Source organism: Gossypium hirsutum, chromosome D09 (assembly GCF_007990345.1).
Source record: "Gossypium hirsutum isolate 1008001.06 chromosome D09, Gossypium_hirsutum_v2.1, whole genome shotgun sequence".
NCBI lineage: Eukaryota > Viridiplantae > Streptophyta > Magnoliopsida > Malvales > Malvaceae > Gossypium > Gossypium hirsutum.
In genome coordinates, this window is record NC_053445.1 from 47,622,889 (window position 1) to 47,642,924 (window position 20,036).

A 20,036-nucleotide genomic window follows, 5' to 3' on the forward strand; every position below is an offset into this window, starting at 1 on the left:
TAGTAAGCCACATTTAAAAAAAACTGCCAATCGTTCTTTTTTATTCCTCCTCTTTCCTCCCCTTTTTTTTTTTACAATGAAGGGAGAGGCCTCTATTTATAGTTGAGCCTCCCCAAATCCAACGGTACAGATCAATTACATTAACGACTGAGATTAAAGGGTATCTACAAATTAAATCTCTAAGATTACAAAATCATATATTCTAAGATTGCATATCATATCTAAGATTATATATCATATCTAATATTGCATATCATATCTAAGATTGCATATCCTCAAAAATTATGTTTCCATATGTGAGCCCGGGCTAAAATTGAGTATTACAATGTTCAATTAGGTCTGTATTGTTGATAAAGTTGTTTAAGTACTTTATTTTTGCAGATCAGCTATCTACATGGTCATTGTCTTTGCTACATCAGCATCTACATGGCAACATATGAAAATTCATGCTAAGTTGGCATTTATTTGGCTTATAGCCCTAGCTTATATGGCATGCAGATGCCACAACAGTATCTTTAAATCCCTTATTTAGCCACATATGTTGCCTTTGTAAATGCTGATATGGCAAGGTAAATGGTGTCATAGATGCTGATATGGCTAAGATAACAGATTTTTATTGGTTTCCATCCTGGTCAGGGTTCTATTAAACAAAAATAGTCCTTAAAGGGTTGAGTTTGGTATGGTAGAAATACAAATGTAGGGGTTTATCTAAGAAATTTAAGAAGGTACAAAGACCTTTTTCTTCTAAAAAGAAAAATAGCCTATTATTACTTTATTAGCATGGAATGGTTTTAGGTGTTTTTGTACTTCAATTCGATTTGCTTGTTACAAACAGGCAAGACAACTGGAAGCAAGCATTGAATTGACAGGGAAAGCCGTGGAGGACCCAACAGAAGTAGAAGTTGAGCTGAAGCGAAGGCTTGGACAGCTGACTGATCATTTAATTCAGAAACAAGCTCAGGTCTGTCCTTCAAATTTTGTGCTTGTGAATGATTCTGCTTAATAAGTGTAACATTGATGTTTTTCCTGTCTAGTAGTCATTAGGTGCTTAAAGTGCAAGGACAGAGTGAACCTTAGCAACCTAATAAGTAATATATCTGTTTGTGTGTCTGTATATAAATTATATCGTACATAAAATGTTTTCAGCTTTAAGGCGAAGGTGTGAATTACTATTTTATTTTGCTTTACTTTAGCTTAAATTTGTTGACTTTATAGCATGCAGGATGACAAACATTAGCAGAGAAACAATTAATTTTGGCTCCAAAAATTAATTGGTCACTTGCCAAAATCTGTGGAATGATTAACCCAAGCATCTTTCTGCAATAACTCAATTCTGCAACACCGATGCCAAATGGTGAAATGCATGCATTTATTGAATAACATGAAAAAACAAATTGATATTGAAGAGTTACTTCATTTGTTAAGCTCCTCACTAGATTAAATAGCAATCTTTCTTTTAGACTCATTCGTCCACTCTGTTTTTCTTCTGCAGGTTGAGGCACTATCCTCGGAAAAGTCGACATTGTCATTTAGAATTGAGGTACCTAGTTTATGAATTAATTAGCATTACTGTTTTTCAGAACTGATCCACTGATCTTGTAATTTGTACTTGTGAACTTCTTTAGGCAGTTTCAAGGATGCTGGAAGAGGGCAAGTCCACGAATATGAATAATGCCACATCAAGTGATTTGGAATTAGGAACATGGGGTCTCTCAAGTTCAAAGTTGAATCCTGTTCAAGACAAAATTCGTTCTGGAAAACTGCAACTTGGATCAATGATTAAGCAGTTGGATGCTATATTTTTGGCAGGTGCAATATTCTTAAGAAGAAATGCAACAGCAAAAGTTTGGTCTTTGGTATACCTCATTTGCCTTCACTTTTGGGTCATATATATTCTAATGTCACATTCCCGACCATCAGATGAGAAAAGATCTGGTGCTGTTATGTCCCTTGGTAAATATCAATAGAAGTGTAGGTGTGTATTTTGTAATTTCTGTATTTCTTGACACAACTTTCAAGAGATCTATGTGCAGGATGTAATAATTTTTTAATTTGTGCAGTTTTTGGCAACATTAAAACTACACAAGAACCACAGTTGAGTAAAGACGATTACTAGCAATCAATTAACCAAGTCAAATACTTGCATGGGAATGAATTTTTCATTGCCTGAATCAAGTAGTCAACTGAGCCACATGTAGAGTGTCAAAGATATTAACTTTTCAGTCGATATTAATCTCGGGATTAATATATTAGTAGAAAAAAAAATTGTTCAATTTTAACAACATTTGTATTTATGTAGATCAAGTGTCTGAACCAAATCTTTCTCCTTTATTCCCGACAAATGGATTGAGTGCCCTATCATCGAGTCCTGGGTCGTCTTCATCTTAATCTAAAAAAATATTTTGATTATTTGAATACGAATTTAAATTAATTTAAATTTTTTTAAATTCGAATTAAAGAAAAGTACTCGAAATTAAATTGATTTAACTACAAGGTTATTATACTTTAAACTAATATACCTTTTTAAACAAGTTCTTATGCTTAACTTTTTACCCATAAAAGTTGTTTATTTTAATGTTAATGTAAAATATTTTGAATTTTTAAATTAATTTGTGAATTTGATGAAATTAATTTTTTAAATAAAAGAAATATATATTTTTTAAAATAAAACAAAATAATATTATAAAATTTCTTGAAAATGCTTATATGTATAATACACAAAATCATTTTTTTTTGAAAATACTAATTAGTTCTCCTAAAATATATTTTAATTTATACGTACAGCAAAGTACAATTAAAAACTAGTTAGCTCTAAATCTAATTACTAGTTATTATTAGTTGCTTTCCAGACCCACCTTAAAAAAAATAGTACACCCCCATGGTTTTCTTTTGATTAAAATGTGTCATAAGCCCATATATTGTTTATAAATTTAAAATTTAGTTTTTATACTTTTATTTTTAAGAATTTAGTTATTCTATGTTTTAAATTTTAAAATTTGGGTTCAATTATTAACATTTTTATTATTTTTTGTTAAAATTATTTTTTAATTAAAAAATCATATTTGATAGAACTAAAAAAAATAACATTATAATGAACTTAAATTTAACAAATTATTTTTAACAGTGTTAATAATTAAAACTAAATTTTAAAACTTGAAAAGTAAAAAATTAAATTCTTAAAAATAGAAATTTAGGGATTAAGTTATAAATTCATGAAGAGTAGAGAGATTTTATGTTAACCTTTTCTTTTCGTTAGATTATTACCATTTATATTGCTTACGTTTAATAATTATTTGCCATTAATTAGTAAAAAAAGTAAATTACACTTATAGTCACTCTAAAATAGGGCTAGTTCTATTTTGGTCACTTTAATTTTTTATTATATTTAATCACTTTAAATAAGATAATTGTGCAAATTAGTCACCACTGTTAAAATGTCCGTTTTCTTTTATCGGAATACTGAGTGGTTTATTAGCCCGTTGAGTGACTGACATGTTTTATTTTTTGTTGACTTTTAACTAAAATTTGGGATCTCCTTATAATTAGTCCAAAATTCCCCCTAAACTTTATAGAGAGGCCCTAAACTTTTGACTCAACAAAAAATGAAATACAATAGCCGTTAATGTGCCACATCACTAATCCGATAAAAGAACATTGACATTTTAATAGTGATGACTAATTTGCACAATTATCTTATTTAAAAAGACTAAATTGAAAAAAAACCTATTTTAGAGTCACAGGGTATAGTTTACCAAACAAAAAAAAATCATATTTGATTTTATGGTTCGCAAATCGCAGTAGATCTCACTTTGTAGTTTATCCCCTTCTGTCTCTTTCTTTCCCTGCTTCTTGTGAAACAGAAAAACACAAAAAATGTAAGTTCCTTTTGTTTTTATTTTCAATTTTTGCTTTTCTTTTTGTTTCAAATCTCATTTTCCATTCAATTAATTACAATTTCCTTCGATTCAATTCCTTTAAATGAATCGTACTGGATTCAGTTCCATTCTAATTCGATCTGTTTCTCCTACTGATTTACATTTTTTACGTTGTTTAATTTTCCTTTCTGTTTAATTTTGTTTTTCTACTTTTGATCGATTTTTAATATGAGAAGTTTTTATTTCTTGTTTCTTAATTATATTTGCAAAGGACGTTACTTTCGGTACTTAGTTTCTCTCTGGACAAGGGAATTAAATATAAAAGGAACTCTAGTTTTCAATTCTAATTGGTTTGAACCATTTCTGATAACTGAGGTTTCATGATCTATAGTTTATCTCATTAGTTTAGTCAAGTCCGCTTTATATGGAAGCACTGGTTTGATTTTTGTGAATTTAGAATGACGTGATTACTGCATATTGATAAATAATAGACTCCAGATTCTGATTAGGATTAACAGTGTATTTGGAATAACTAAAGATTAAAGGAAGCCATTTTATTGAATGGATTTCAAGTGTAGCAAACTATGTAATTGAGATGAATTTGAAAATTAGTGGAATCCGTTTCTTCTACATAAATAGGGAACCTTTTTTTTTCTTAAGCAACGCTTCCATTCGTAATTTTCTTCTACATGAAGATTAGTGGAATCCATTTACTTTTAAGGTGCGGCTTGATTTGCTACTTGTACTACTTAATCTTCAGGTTGTGAATTCTCTGTCGTGCTCCTTTATTTTTGTCATTCGTGATTTATTTTATGATAATCAACCCCCCCCCAAAAAAAAAGGAAGACAAGCGTGTTTAGATTCAAATGGAAACATTATTTTTGAAGATTTTGAAATGACAATGTATCTTTAGGAGAATAAAATGCTTTTTTACTTGTATCGTATAAAGAACCTTATTCTATAGCTGCTGTTATATTTAGACATTTAATAGTTTTTAATCAATTGCAACTTTGCTTTCTACTGATTCATTTGCTGTTATACTCAAAGAAATAGTAAAAAGCCAAGTATAAAAATCAATAATCCAACAAATCCCCACTGTTTAACTACTTTTCAAGCTTATGGAATTTGCTAGAGTGGTTTAGAGAATGAAGCTTGATACGTTTAACAAAATTTCAAGCTTGAAGCTTCTATATTTTTTTTCTGAAGCAGTTGAGAATGAAATTACAATTACTTTTTTAATTATTTTCTTTACTTTTTGCATTTCCTGCCCAGAAATGAATTTTCTGTCTCATTGTGGCTTTCTTTCTTGACAGAACTACAAAATGGGTATGGCAGAAAACACTAACGGAATGGAGGAGGGAACACTGGAGATTGGCATGGGTAAACTACTTGCTTTAAACTAGTTGCATGATCATCATAAGAAACTTTGTTTGCTTTTGTTTGAGTGGTTTATGTTTTAACTATGTATTGAGTGCTCTGTCTAATCTTGAGAACTGCCATATGCATTGTGACAAGCAGGATTTATTGCATGAAAGAAACTGGTAAAGTTAAAAGAATAATTATATTACTTTTCTTGAGTTGATTACAGAATATAGAACTGTTTCTGGAGTTGCTGGGCCTTTAGTAATCCTTGATAAAGTGAAGGCAAGTTCTGTTTTCCTCACTCATTATCTGGTATCATTCTCAAGCTTGTTTAGGTTTGATTTCAACTTCTTATTGTTTGACGTTTCATGCTTTTTCTAGGGACCCAAATATCAAGAAATTGTTAATATTCGATTAGGGGATGGGACAACCAGACGTGGTCAAGTCCTTGAAGTTGATGGAGAAAAAGCTGTTGTTCAGGTATTTTCTGTCTAAAATTCTCTACCTTTCCTTTGTAACTATGAATTCCTATTATATGCACCTTTATATCATGCCAAAAGGAATAATGTCCGGTGCTGCAACTTCACTAATAGCATATTCTTTTATCCTTCATAGCTCTAATTATATGTCACCTTGGCTAGGTTTTTGAAGGAACATCCGGAATTGACAACAAATATACAACTGTGCAATTTACAGGCGAGGTATGTGACGGCCTAATTTTCTCTTTTATGTTCAATCCTATTCTTGCATCTCCTAATTTGATTTGAAAATAGCTTACCTGCCAACACACCTGGAAAATAATAGAAGTAGCTGCTTCTTTCTGTTGGGAAATTTTTAATTAAGATGGTCGGTTGGCATCATTTGTCTGATTGTATGCATTTAGACATTAAAAGGGCATGCTTACACGTTGTTTCTTGAATCTTGACATATCTGGTTCTTTAGTAGACCGAAGGGAATTAAGTCATGCAATTACTAGACCTTGTAGACTTTTTCTGTTTTGTGGTGAGCTAAGGCTCTCTTTTGGCGTTACACTGGCTTTTATATTGCAATATTTTTTCTTCTAAAGGTTATGACATCGGCCCATGTATTTGTCTAGAATAAAATTAATGTTTGGTGTTTAATTCTAATTACAGGTTTAGTATTTAGTATACGGTTAGATTAGCTATCTAATTTCTGCTTAGAACCATGGTTTGTAATCCTTAAAAAGAATGAAACACTGAGCATGTGATGTCCATTGAGGAATTATTGATTGTAATTGTCACATCCTCTGTAAACGTTAATAAGTAGCAGGCTGTTTCTTATTTGCTATGTTTCTCCAACTCTTGTCAAATAACCATTCTGGCTCATATTTAGGCATGAGTATGGGGATATCTTAGATGTACATTAAAAACTTAGAAAAAAAAAATTGAATATACCCATGTCGGAAGCTTACCCCATAACCGACACTTATATCCGAGTTTGACTAACATAGCTTATTCGGGCTTCTTGGGAATGTTTTTGTTTTCCACTTCCAACCTTTCTAGTTATAAGGTTAAGTTTATGCAATCAAGCCTTTAGACCATTGTTTATGTTTATTGGTTTTTTGGACATGATAATCATTAGGAATTGGCAGCTTATACCAACATTTGTTTGCTTTCTTGTTCTTATGCCCATAGAGAAACAAGCCCCTTGGCATCATGATGTGTGTAATTTAGTTGCCATGGCCCTGTAGAGGTTTTACTAGTTATTTGTTTAGTTTGTAAATGAGGAATATCCCCAAATGTATTGAGGCAAGCACGTACAAGTAGGGGAAAAAAGAATAAAGGAAGGAAAAGAGCAACTGCGTTTTGCAATGTCTTTTGAACTTATTTTAGAATTGGTGTCTGCTACTTCCTGGTTCTTGTGAGTTGTGAATCAATTATTGTGTCTAATGTTTGGATTAACCGGTAGGAAGCTAAGGTAGAAAAAACTTGGGAAGACTAGAAGTGCCTGTTTTGAGTGCATTTTGAATACTATTTATTTTACCCCCTTTGAATTTTTCTGCTCTTTTGAGCTTATTTGTCTGTATCCCTTCTCCTGACTCTCTTTTGTAGGTGTTGAAAACTCCTGTCTCTTTGGATATGCTTGGGCGCATTTTTAATGGCTCTGGAAAGCCAATAGATAATGGTCCACCTATCTTGCCTGAGGCATATTTGGATATCTCTGGTAGGAAGCTTGTGGACCAAATGACAATTGAACAGTATAAGTTGCTTGCAATTGGTAGTTTGTTAGCTACATTACTTATCCTTTAATCTTTTACTTTGTAGGGAGTTCTATTAATCCTAGTGAGAGAACCTATCCTGAGGAAATGATACAGACGGGGATTTCAACAATTGATGTCATGAATTCAATTGCTAGAGGGCAAAAAATCCCTCTCTTCTCAGCTGCTGGTCTTCCCCATAATGAAATCGCTGCTCAGATTTGTCGTCAGGCTGGTTTGGTGAAACGTTTGGAGAAGACTGGAGATCTGCTTGAGGTAAGGTTCACGTACTAATATTGCTTGCCTAGTAATAACGTGACATACTTGATGGTTTGAATGAGTTAATGTTCTAATTGTAAATCAACTATGAAATTTTAATGAAGTTCTTTTCAAGTCTCATTTTAATTTTGGAATATGTCACAACCAGTTGCTTGTCCCTTCAGAATGAACTCAAAATTGAAGATACATACAAAAATAAAAAGTTTCATGTTGTGTTAGTTGCTATCAGTTACCTCTAGTATTTCCCAACACTGAAAACATGAGGCCTTTGTCCTAGACATGGCTGTTTCTTTCTACCTTTCGATAAATTCACAGGAAGCTGATTGTTTCACTCACCTGATTTCAGGATGGTGAAGAAGATAATTTTGCAATTGTGTTTGCGGCTATGGGTGTAAACATGGAGACTGCACAGTTTTTCAAACGTGACTTTGAGGAAAATGGCTCAATGGAGAGGGTGACCCTTTTCCTAAACCTGGTATAATTCAATTTGAGATACAAAGGCCTTATTCATTTCATTTTAAAATGGGAAGAGTGGGTTGGTTAAGAGGTTGCATCTACTTCAAAAATCAATTTATAGCTGGAAATTAGCTTCTACTTTCTTCTCTACAGGCTAATGATCCCACAATTGAACGTATTATTACTCCTCGTATAGCTCTCACTACTGCAGAATACTTGGCATATGAATGCGGGAAGCATGTTCTTGTGATCCTTACAGACATGAGTTCTTATGCTGATGCTCTCCGTGAGGTAACAAAAAACAACCATGTCTCATTAGTGCAATCTCTTTGGTGCGCATTACTTCTACTAGCTGTTGATAGCAGAGATGCATGAAAGCAAATATCATTTTTTCACTATCTCTGATGATTCTGATTGCTCATACGTTCTAGACATCTAATACATGCATTTCAGAAATTTATGCAGCTCCCAAAGCTTTTATTTGAATGTTGAAAGTTTATTGTCTCTAATTATCTTAATTTCATCTTGTTCTATAGAATGTTATGTTATATGTTTGAGACAAACTACTATTGCTAATGCAGGTGTCTGCTGCCCGAGAAGAAGTACCTGGAAGACGTGGATATCCTGGGTACATGTATACAGATTTGGCCACAATATACGAGCGTGCTGGACGAATTGAAGGGAGAAAGGGTTCTATCACACAGATTCCAATTCTTACTATGCCAAATGATGGTAATGCTTTTTGTAGCTATGTCTACTTTTTGCACTGCCATGCTTGCTTTAATGGTAATTCTGATTCACAACTTGATTCTATTTATCTCTTTTGGCAGATATTACACATCCCACTCCAGATCTTACTGGATATATCACAGAGGGGCAAATATACATTGACAGACAGCTCCATAATAGACAGGTAATGTCAAAACTAGCCTTTACGAGCTATCAACCTATTTATCTAGGATGCGTGAAGGTTCGCAAATTATCACCATGATTTTCGTCAATTTATGCATAAATTTCGTTGTTAATATGGTCTTTTATGTTGGAACTGTTTTTTCTCTATCCTTCCATTTCCTTGGCAAATTTCTCAGGGTGACTTCGGTTGAATTTGGCTCATCAGTGTGTGATTTGATGGCTCTATACCTTGTTTGCTTTACTGGTTGATATCAAGTCAACAGTATTCATCTGTTTTCAAAATGGATTTTGGTGTATATGTTTTTCTTCTTTGTATGAATAACAATTAAGTTGATTTCTGTCAATTAATGTTTTCTTCTTTCTGAAATGGACAGATATACCCACCAATCAATGTGCTTCCATCGCTGTCTCGTTTGATGAAGGTGAGGATAGCATCCATCAACATGGAAATTATACAAATCTTAACTTACTATGAAGAGTAACCAATTTTCTTTTCTATGTATATATTTTCTCAGAGTGCCATTGGTGAGGGCATGACACGCAGGGATCATGCTGATGTGTCTAACCAGGTCTGATTGCATCGTTGTTGTGATATAATTTCAATCCTCAATTTGATGTTAAGGAATCTAACCTTTGCTTTTGTTTCTCAATCATTTCACCTTCAGCTGTATGCAAATTATGCTATCGGTAAGGATGTGCAGGCCATGAAAGCTGTGGTAGGAGAAGAAGCACTTTCTTCTGAGGATCTGGTTTGCTCTCTTTTCCAGTTTCTCATCAATTTTCACGCATCACCTTTTGGTAAAGTACTTGCTTAGAAAGAACCTAATGTGATGTCCCTGAATATAACAGCTATACTTGGAGTTCTTGGATAAATTTGAGAGGAAGTTTGTTACCCAAGGAGCATATGACACCCGCAACATCTTTCAGTCACTCGATCTGGCGTGGACTCTGCTTCGCATATTTCCTCGTGAACTTCTCCACCGTATACCAGCGAAAACTCTTGACCAGTACTACAGTCGAGATGCAGGTAATTGAAGGAGGCAAAGTGATGCCCTTAGATTGCCTCCTGCTTGGTAGTGTTTAAAAGAAGTTTATTTACCATCAGCTTCATCTGCTCGAATAATAATTGTTGAATTCCAGTTAGGTTTCCCCATGATAGCTCTTGGGCTAGTAAAACAAGTGATCAAATATGACTTCTTTTATCTAGAGGAAACCAGGGGGGGATAAGAGGAGGAACTATAAAGCCCACCTTGTGTTACTTGTTATTCTATATTCCTATTTATTTTTTCAATATTTTGTAATTCAGTAGATTTGGATTTCTATATCCATATCCAAACACTGACCGAGACCAGTGCATCCCAACTGCATTAGCTGCTTTTCTTCTCTTCAATTTATTTTCAGAGTTTTGCTTTGTATTGTATTGGTTTTTATGTGAAGATGAAAATAAGGGAGACGGTGGACGACTTGTGCTGTTATGTTGAATAATGTTTTTATTTTTTATTTTTGTCTTTTTGGGCAATCATAGAAACATTGTTTCATTTATCAAAGACTCTAGCCCATCGATTGCAGTACATATGGAAAACAAGAGACAAAGCAGCCTAAGCAACTATATACATACAAAATGGTTGCATCACTGTATAACTCGACCTCCAAAGGCAGCATATGTTTAATCAGAACCATGATTTGACAAACCAAAAGCCTACCTTATGGTTATGCTATGATTTAGGCTCAACCATCAAATGACCAACGATGCATTGACAGTGGTGAGACGTTGGTCAGCCGGAAGGGTGATCCTTCCGAAAGGATTATAGTATATAAGCAACGACTCTCAACCAATGATATAAGCAATAAGTACCATACAACCATGGCTTAAAATTCACTTCATTATTTTATTATCCATTAATATCCAATAATTACCATTCAAATGTGTAGGATTCATTTATTAAATGTGGTGGAAATCAATTTGTGAACGATGATTAAATATGCATTGGATATTATTGAATGAAAAACTAATGGAGTGGAGCCAAACCTCCATACAACATAAAACATAGCAAGTAATATATGCTCGTTCGATCCCCAATCTTATCAGAGACATTCGCGCCAGCTATCCTATCTGGCTCCTTTCCATCGGATTGCATTAATGCTTTCTCAGATGCATCATTTTGAATGTCTACCTCACTAGCTCCTTCCATTTTTAATGTGCAAAAGATTTTCCAGTCCTGATATTTCGTTTCTCTCACATTTCCTTCTCGTGCGTGAACTTCATTTCCCACCAGCATTTTCACTTCATCATCCTCGTCATCATCTTTGCTTTGGCTAAGGTTTGCTTGATCACCAAACTCCTTTTTGCTGATGGGTAAGGCATGAATCTAGTCACCATAAATCTTTTCCACCTTGATTTTTTTGGTGGTGGACCTCCAACTTTTAAAGGCGTGACCTAACCTTCCACATGCATAACACAAACCTTTCATGTTCAAAGACTACCGTAATAAGATCGTTGTCAGTTTTGCGAAGCTTGAAGTTGTTGGGTAGAGGGTTTTCAACTTTAAGACCCACATTTGGTCCCATGAGCCTTTGTTTCTTTGCTAGATGTAGATGTTGAAAGATGAACCTCCTTGATGCTTCCTCTCTTTGAGGATCAAGTGATCAGGTGGCTGACCCAATTAGCTTCTTTTGTTCCCTCTCTCTTTTAAACACAAACGGTAGCATGTTTCTAACTTCAAGGTCGCGCATTTCGCTAGGATCTTCAACCGCCCATGGCCATACCTTCGTTTAAGATGTGCACCCACGGCCCACCATGACCATAGGCCCCGTTTTATTTATTTATTTATTTCACAATCATATACCACTTTGCAGATCAACGAAATTCCCCTGATTCGACCATCGACTTTAACGTATGATTCCAACTCAAGTGTGATCAATGTTTCATTTTCTAGGTCACCCAGAACTATGTCTTTTTATGGCTTCTTTGCTGTCGTTGTCCAAGGTCATGCAAACCAACGCAAGAAAGACGAGAAAACTAAAAAACGCTTTAGAGAAAGAGAAGCCAAATGTAGGTGACCGAAAGAGAATTATAAAATATTGTGAAAAGGGAGGGTCATTCAAAGTATGAGAAGGTCTTAGAAAGTTCCACTCAAGGACGAACGCTTGATGGAAAGAAAAATTGCTTTATCAGGAAAGCAATCTTTCTCCTTCTACAAAACTATAGTACTTGAGTGTAATATTAAATAAAATTTAATTAAAGAGAACAGAAGTGATTTATTCCAATTATGTTACAATCCCAAACCAAATACAAATTTAATCTCCCAAGCATGCACATCTACATTTGATTCAAACCTCTTTCCATATATTCCCTTCTAAATATTCTCTTGTTTTTAGAATTAGGATGAGTGTGAATAGAAAATGATGTTGTGTAAAAATAATTTCAAAATAAATACAAATGTTTTCATGCGTAATTGCTCGCCTGCTTTTAAAAAGTTGTTAACCGAATCATTTATATTAGAATTATTTTTTAAAAAATTAATTTTTATACACTAATAAAATATTGGCACATCTTAAATAACTTAAATATGGATAAATGCATAAAAATATTTATGTAAAATTTTAAACAATTTAAAAAAGAACCATTTAAGTTATTTTTTTTTTAATTTTGCAAGATTTGATCTAAGAAACTAAAATTAAAGTTAATTAAAGTAAAAAATAATTAAAACATCAAAGTAAAGAAATATAGTCTATTGTATAAACTTTTTTTGAAAGGGTCATGGATTTAGATATCATGAAACTTCTATTTATTTAATTTCACATAATAAATGATGAATAATTTTATGGAGAAAATCAATAAGTAATCAATTAAAAATTTAAAGGAAAAAAAATGATATATTTCAAGTTGTTGACGTGTCAAAAGAAAAATTAATAAAAAAAAATTGTAACTTACCTAAAACCCACCAATACCTTACTATATATATATAATATCTATTTTATTTTTTAAACTCTTGACTTGGTTAGGGAAATTACAAAAAAAAAAATTAAAATACATTATAATATTTAAGGGTATTTTAGTCTATTTATTTTAATAAAAAATCAACAAAAATATACATATGATGAGATTTGAATCCACATCAATTAGATTAGTTAAACATTTAATTTACCAGTCAACCAAAGCTTCATTTGATATATTTTACACATTTTTATTTTAATATACATAATTTATTATCTCCATTAGTTGTATATATTATTTAAATTGTTTATTGAGTTGATATCACGAGTTAACTCGACGCTAACTCACAACTGATGACAAAACCATGATAGATAATTGTAGTGCATTTATTATTGTTTATCCGTTGTATTTATGTGTTTAAATTTTGTTTTACTTATAATTTAATCTATTTTTTATTCTAATATCGTACATATTTGATGTGTTTTTATGATTAATTAGTTTCAAACCACAAGTTTCATTGTTTATTGTATGTTATTTTTAAACACACATTTTTGTTTTAAATCTGTGATTTTCACACTCATATGTGTGTGATAGCATTTCTAGTATATATATTATTTTATTAGTGTCTAAAAACTAAGGTTTTTAGATTTTTTTTTTTGATATTCTTCATGTTTATTTTATAGTCCATGTTCAAGACTCGTTGCTATCCCTCCCAACAATGTATCTTACCACTGCATCCAACACTTGTTAATACTTTCAGATAATTCTAAGAAAAACTATTACAAACAATAAAAAGAAAAATATTAGAGATGCGTATCAAAGAATTGTGAGGCGTAAGTGGAAAGTAATCTTTTAAGCAAGCACCTAAAGAACCTGAATCCTGCTGCTGATACTTTAGCTAATCTAATGAAAGATTCACCCCTTGGCTTGAGTTTTTTTCATGTGGTTCCTCCTATGGTTGATGATCAACTACGGATTGGTAGATGTTTTCTGTTGACACCATTGTTTTTGGATGAAAACGGGGTCGACTTGGATTTAAAAAAAAAAGAATGAAAACGGGAGTCGCCACCAATTCTTTTTGATGAGGTGTGATCGGGTCACCTCAAAAAGTGGTTGTTTTTTTAATAAATGATTTAATTTTATTAAAACAACGATTTTGGTCTACGAAATTCAGAAAAATGAGTTCTGGAGTCGGTTACGCACGAGGAAGGATTAGCACCCTCGATACGCCCAAAATTGGTACCTAGTTGATTAATTAGTGTCTTAGTGTCGAAAATTGGAAATTTGAAGAGTTTTTTAAAAAAATACGATCCTTGAAAGAAACTCTGATGACGTGAATTGGAATATAAGATTCTCTTGTTCCGAAGGAATATCACATCCAGCACGTTAGGACACGATACTCTAAACCATCGAAACCAAGATCACCTTATAGTTTAATGAAACCACACTTTGAAGCTTTAAGAGGATATTTGGCTATTTAGTCGAACGAGAAATCGAAACCCAGCACGTTAGGGCACGTTTTCTCGATTTTCCAAACGCGAAATATTGCCTTATTTAGAAAAATTTTCCTTTTGATGCTTGGTATTAATGCTTGACAAAACAATAACGAATACGACAAGGTGAGCAAGGCAAAGTGAGTAACAATAATACAATAGGCAAAATGAAATGACGAGGCGATTACATAAACAAAGCATACAAATAAATAAATAGAACTAACATTTTAGAAAAAGCACAAGTGTACATGAATAAATAAACAAACACCAAATAACAATGATGACAATAAATACAATTATGTAAAAATGTATATGCATGTATAATTTTAAGCCATAAAATAAGAAATGCGTATAAATTATAGAATGTGAAAACATAGATAAATATATACATATATAAAAAATCGGTAAGTATTATAAAAATAAAAATGTAAATATGTGTTTATATATATTTACAAATTGTGATAATATAAAGTATATGTATGTGAATCATAAAATATGTGAAATATACAAAAAGCATTTTTAAGAATATAAAGAATATATATAAGTATGTATATGATGTAAAATATGCATAAATATATGTAAGTATATAAGAATTATGAAATGTGAAAAATATATTTAAGTATGTATAAGTACGTATATATATACATAATAATTTAGAGTATAAAGATACATATAAAAATTTAAAATGAATATTACGTATGATGATTCAGAAGAAATAACATATATGCAAAATTTTTAAAATTGATAATGATTTAGAATAGATGATATATTCAAAATAATGCCAATAATAATAGTAATAATAATGTAGATAAGAAACAAGAAAATAAAATAATATAATATGACAAATTTAATATAAAATTGATTGATTTGATGACATAGTGGTGATACTAATGATAACACAATAATAATGACATAGAAAACAATGATATCAATAAAATAATAAGGACAAAAATAGCTCCAATATTAACAATAACGACAATAATAGAATGACAACAATAACAAATAAAGAATAATAATGATTATAACTATTATGTAAAACAGTGATATAAATAGTAACAACAATAATGATAAAATATAAGAAATAATAGAATAATGGCAATAATAATAAGTAGCAATAATAGAATTAATAATAAAAATAAAGTTGATTAATTAAAAAAAAGACTATATTGAATTTTGGAACACAAATTTGGGGCGAATTCGAAATAAAAAAAAGGAAGGGAGGACACATTGAAATGCGCCAAGAAAGTAGAGGGTTCCCATGCGCAAATAGACCATTCGGTCAAAATGCGCGGATCCTCCGTGGGTGTAGGGCGGGTCGCGTGTGGGAGGTCCAAAACTGTGTCGTTTTGGCACCTGGACCCCCCACTCCCAAACGGCGCCGTTTGCCTCTAGTCTTTAAGTTAGTTTCTTTTCTTCATTTCAGTTTCTCTTAAAAAAAACTGAGGGCCTTTTGCCCTCTCTCCCTCTCTCTTTGCTTCAGCCGATCGGGCTATCTCGCCGTCCACCGTATCGCCACTATTTTCGGTGCCCGGCGACGCGCGACCATGGGTATTTAAACCCCGCTTGGGAGCCCTTCGAAGGCCAAGCACCTCGACGTCCTTTGGGAGCCAAAAGAGAAACCCGTGGCCCTCTCCTTCGAACCCAATCGCCACGATGGAGAAGGTTCTCCGGCGACGCGTCCGTGGTTTCAGGTGAGGTTTCCTTATTTCTTTTCTTTTACTTTTGTCTATTTTCGTATATAAAAAAGAAAAATAAAAAACAAAATAAGTGAACTTAGATCTTAGAACGAAAGTGAAAATCAACCTTTTTTGATTTCTTGCTACCCTTTGTTTATGTTTGTTTTGATCTCTAATATCTGTGTTACAAAATCCTTTTTTTTATATCAAAAAAGAAGAACCCCCTCCTCCCCCTCTACATCTGTTTTTCTTCGGGCTTTTATAGCCTTTAAAAATATTGTTGTCCATCTTCTTTCTGGTCTTGCAGGGAATAGGCAAACGGCGGTGGCAGAGGCATGATGGTACAGAGGAGCAGGTGGCCGACATGGTGGCATGGAGAGCTGGTGTCAGAAGGTTAGTGGGCAAGTGGCCAAGGCTGAGGCGTGCGAGTGGCGACCGGTCAGAGGCGTACATGCGTGAGGGGAGGTGAAGCGGCGGCAGCTACAAAGCATGAGGCTAGGGTTTTTTTGTTTGGCTGAAAACTAGTATAGTTTTGGGCCATTCGGGTCTCTAAGGTTTTTATCATTATTGGGCATTTGGATTGGGTCTGTTTTTGGGTTAATTTTGTTGTAATGGTCTGTTAATTCTTTATTGGTCTTGGTCTATTTGGGTTTTATGGTCTGGGCCCGGGCAAAATTTGGGTCTTACAGCTGCCCCTCTTTGCTCATTTTCGTGTAACGAGAATAGAGCAAAGACATCAAAAGGGCCAATTTTGCCTGGTCTTGCTGAGTCTTGACTTTTTGGTGCTCATCTTCTTCAAGTAGCCTTATTCCAGTCTGCTACGTCTTGTTGCTTTGATCCACTCTACTGCAACTTCAGATATGCCTTGTAGCTTCAATCTACTCTGCTACAACTCCATGGGGATGAGATTTGTGTTTTTAGTCTGCTCCACTACTTTTTAGGGAGATAAGACTGGATGTGATCTGCTCCACTACTACTTAGGGAGATAAGATCTGTGGTTTCGTCTGCTCCGCTACTGCTTAGGGAGATAAGAATGTAATCTTCGATCTATTCCGCTGTCGAATACAGGGAGATAGAGTTATCAGCTTCAATGTACTCCACTGTAGTCACAGGGAGGTAAAATCTGCCATCTTTGATCTGCTTCGCTGCCAAATACAGGAAGGCAAGATCTGCAATCTTCAATCTCTTCCACTGCCAAATACAGGGAGATAGAGTTATCGGCTTCAATGTACTCCACTGTGGTCAGGGAGGTAAAATCTGCCGTCTTTGATCTACTCCACACTGCTTAGGGAGATAAGATCTGTAATCTTTAATCTATTCCACTGCCAAATACAGGGAGATAGAGTTATCGGCTTCAATGTACTCCACTGTAGTCAGGGAGGTAAAATCTGCCATCTTCGATCTGCTTCTCTGCCATATACAGGAAGGCAAGATCTGCAATCTTCGATCTACTTCACGGCAATACATGAAGATAAGATCTGCTTTCTGCGATCTACTTCGCCACCAGTATGGGAAGACAAGATCTGCATCTTCGATCCCCTTCCTACCAATATAGGAAGATAGGACCTGCTATCTTCGATCTACTTCACGCCAATACATGAAGACAAGATCTGTTTTCTGCGATCTACTTCGCCACCAGTATGGGAAGACAAGATCTGCATCTTCGATCCACTTCCTACCAATATAGGAAAATAGGACCTGCTATCTTCGATCTACTTCACGCCAATACATGAAGACAAGATCTGTTTTCTGCGATCTACTTCGCCACCAGTATGGGAAGACAAGATCTGCGTCGTCGATCCACTTCCTACCAATATAGGAAGATAGGACCTGCTATCTTCGATCTACTTCACGCCAATACATGAAGACAAGATCTGTTTTCTGCGATCTACTTCGCCACCAGTATGGGAAGACAAGATCTGCGTCGTCGATCCACTTCCTACCAATATAGGAAGATAGGACCTGCTATCTTCGATCTACTTCACGCCAATACATGAAGACAAGATCTGTTTTCTGCGATCTACTTCGCCACCAGTATGGGAAGACAAGATCTGCGTCGTCGATCCACTTCCTACCAATATAGGAAGATAGGACCTGCTATCTTCGATCTACTTCACGCCAATACATGAAGACAAGATCTGCTTTCTTCGATCTCAATCCATCCCACTGTAACTTCAGGGGTATAGGATTTGTTTCTTTGATCTGTCCTCTGGGGAGCATGACCTGCAAAATCCATTTCATGGACCTATTTATGCCTAGTGTTTAGGATGACATGATCAGAATGAATCAAATGCTCCTAACTAGACGTGTATGTATTATATTTGTAGAATGTCATGAGAATGATCCATTTTAATGCTTAGGTTGTCATTCCTCATTGTTCATCAAGGTTCTATCACTGATGCCTTCTTGTTCAGTCAGTACATTTGACAGAAAACCCAAAGAAATAGTTGCAATTTAGACTATTCTTCCTCCAATGCTTCTAACCCTTAAGTTTGGTCAATTCTAAACAATAGCCCTGTTTCAGGTCCTCGTACTATTTAGAAGCTTTCAGAGTAATATGCAGAACTCCTTCTGCATGTGTATTGTCAATCCATTAATCGTCATTTCAATGACAAATGCTTAAAAAAAGATTATCAAAATGAACAAAATAAAATTTGCTGAGAGCAAAGCTCGAAATGAATAAATCACTCAAGATAGCAAATTTTGCTGAGATATGATGAAAAAGATTATTACAATGAATAAGATGGAAATTTATTGAGAGCAGAGCTTTAAATGAACAGATAGTAAATTTTGCTAAGATGTAAATAAGATAAAAACAGGTGCCCCAGATATCGCAGCATGAGCTTCTCCGCACAAATTCTGTGTTTAGAAGTCCTAAAAGACTTTGTTGATGCCCCAAGATGTAGTATCTCTCCTTTTTGTTAATTCGGAGAAGACAAAACTACTCTATGCCTCATCTTTGATCGAAAATTTGAATTGCCCATTCCTGGGTTTTCAATTCAAAACCCCCTTTGGTCTCAAGGTACCCTTTGCGGGTTTTCGCCTTGGCCTCTCCCTTTTTTTTTTTTAGGCAAAGTACCTCTTCACTGAATCCGAATTCACAGGATTGGGCAAGCTTTTGCCATCCATCCCAGTTAAAATTAATGCCCCTCTTGAAAAGGCTTTTTTTACTACATAAGGTCCCTCCCAGTTTGGCATCCACTTTCCTCTGAAGTCCTTTTGTATGGGAAGGATCTTCTTCAGTACCAAGGCCCCTTCATGGAAGTTTCTAGGACGAACTTTCTTATTGTAAGCTCGCATCATTCGTTTCTGGTACATTTGACCATGACGGATAGCTCTTAACCTCCTTTCTTCAATCAAGTTCAGCTGATCATATCGGGATTGGACCCATTCTGCTTCGTCTAATTTTAGTTCTGAAAAAACTCGGAGAGAGGGAATTTCAACCTCAATTGGTAGCACTGCCTCCATTCCATAAACCAAAGAGAATGGTGTTGCCCCGGTAGAAGTCCTGACGGACGTTCGATAAGCATAGAGGGCGAATGGCAACTTCTCGTGCCAATCTCTATAGGTCTCAGTCATTTTTCCCACAATCTTTTTGATATTTTTATTAGCTGCCTCCACCGCACCATTCATCTTCGGACGATATGGCGATGAGTTGTGGTGCTTGATCTTGAATTGATTACAAACATCTGCTATCGTGCTATTATTCAAATTTAATGCGTTGTCTGATATGATCCTTTCAGGCATTCCATACCGACATATGATTTCCTTCTTTAAAAACTTGCTGACAGCTGTCTTTGTGACGTTGGCGTAAGAAGTAGCCTCTAC

The 20,036-nt window shown here is 34.3% G+C and overlaps 2 protein-coding genes across 2 annotated transcripts; both read left to right on the forward strand.

Moving 5' to 3' along the window:
* Positions 1 to 561: 561 nt before the first annotated feature.
* On the forward strand, positions 562 to 2,116 carry LOC107892482 (golgin candidate 2). The gene is made up of 6 exons (XM_016817558.1): positions 562 to 569; positions 701 to 725; positions 836 to 961; positions 1,493 to 1,540; positions 1,626 to 1,953; positions 2,061 to 2,116. Exons 1-6 carry the CDS (start codon positions 562 to 564, stop codon positions 2,114 to 2,116), a joined length of 591 nt encoding a protein of 196 aa, XP_016673047.1.
* Positions 2,117 to 3,746: 1,630 nt separating this feature from the next.
* On the forward strand, positions 3,747 to 10,602 carry LOC107890851 (V-type proton ATPase subunit B 1). Its single transcript, NM_001326776.2, has 15 exons — positions 3,747 to 3,875; positions 5,189 to 5,255; positions 5,464 to 5,519; positions 5,619 to 5,717; positions 5,879 to 5,938; positions 7,310 to 7,421; positions 7,523 to 7,731; positions 8,081 to 8,209; positions 8,344 to 8,481; positions 8,772 to 8,922; positions 9,021 to 9,103; positions 9,477 to 9,524; positions 9,618 to 9,671; positions 9,768 to 9,851; positions 9,952 to 10,602. The coding sequence occupies exons 2-15, from the start codon at positions 5,198 to 5,200 to the stop codon at positions 10,135 to 10,137; spliced, it is 1,467 nt and encodes a 488-aa protein (NP_001313705.2). The 5' UTR covers positions 3,747 to 3,875; positions 5,189 to 5,197; the 3' UTR covers positions 10,138 to 10,602.
* The last annotated feature ends 9,434 nt before the right edge of the window (positions 10,603 to 20,036 follow it).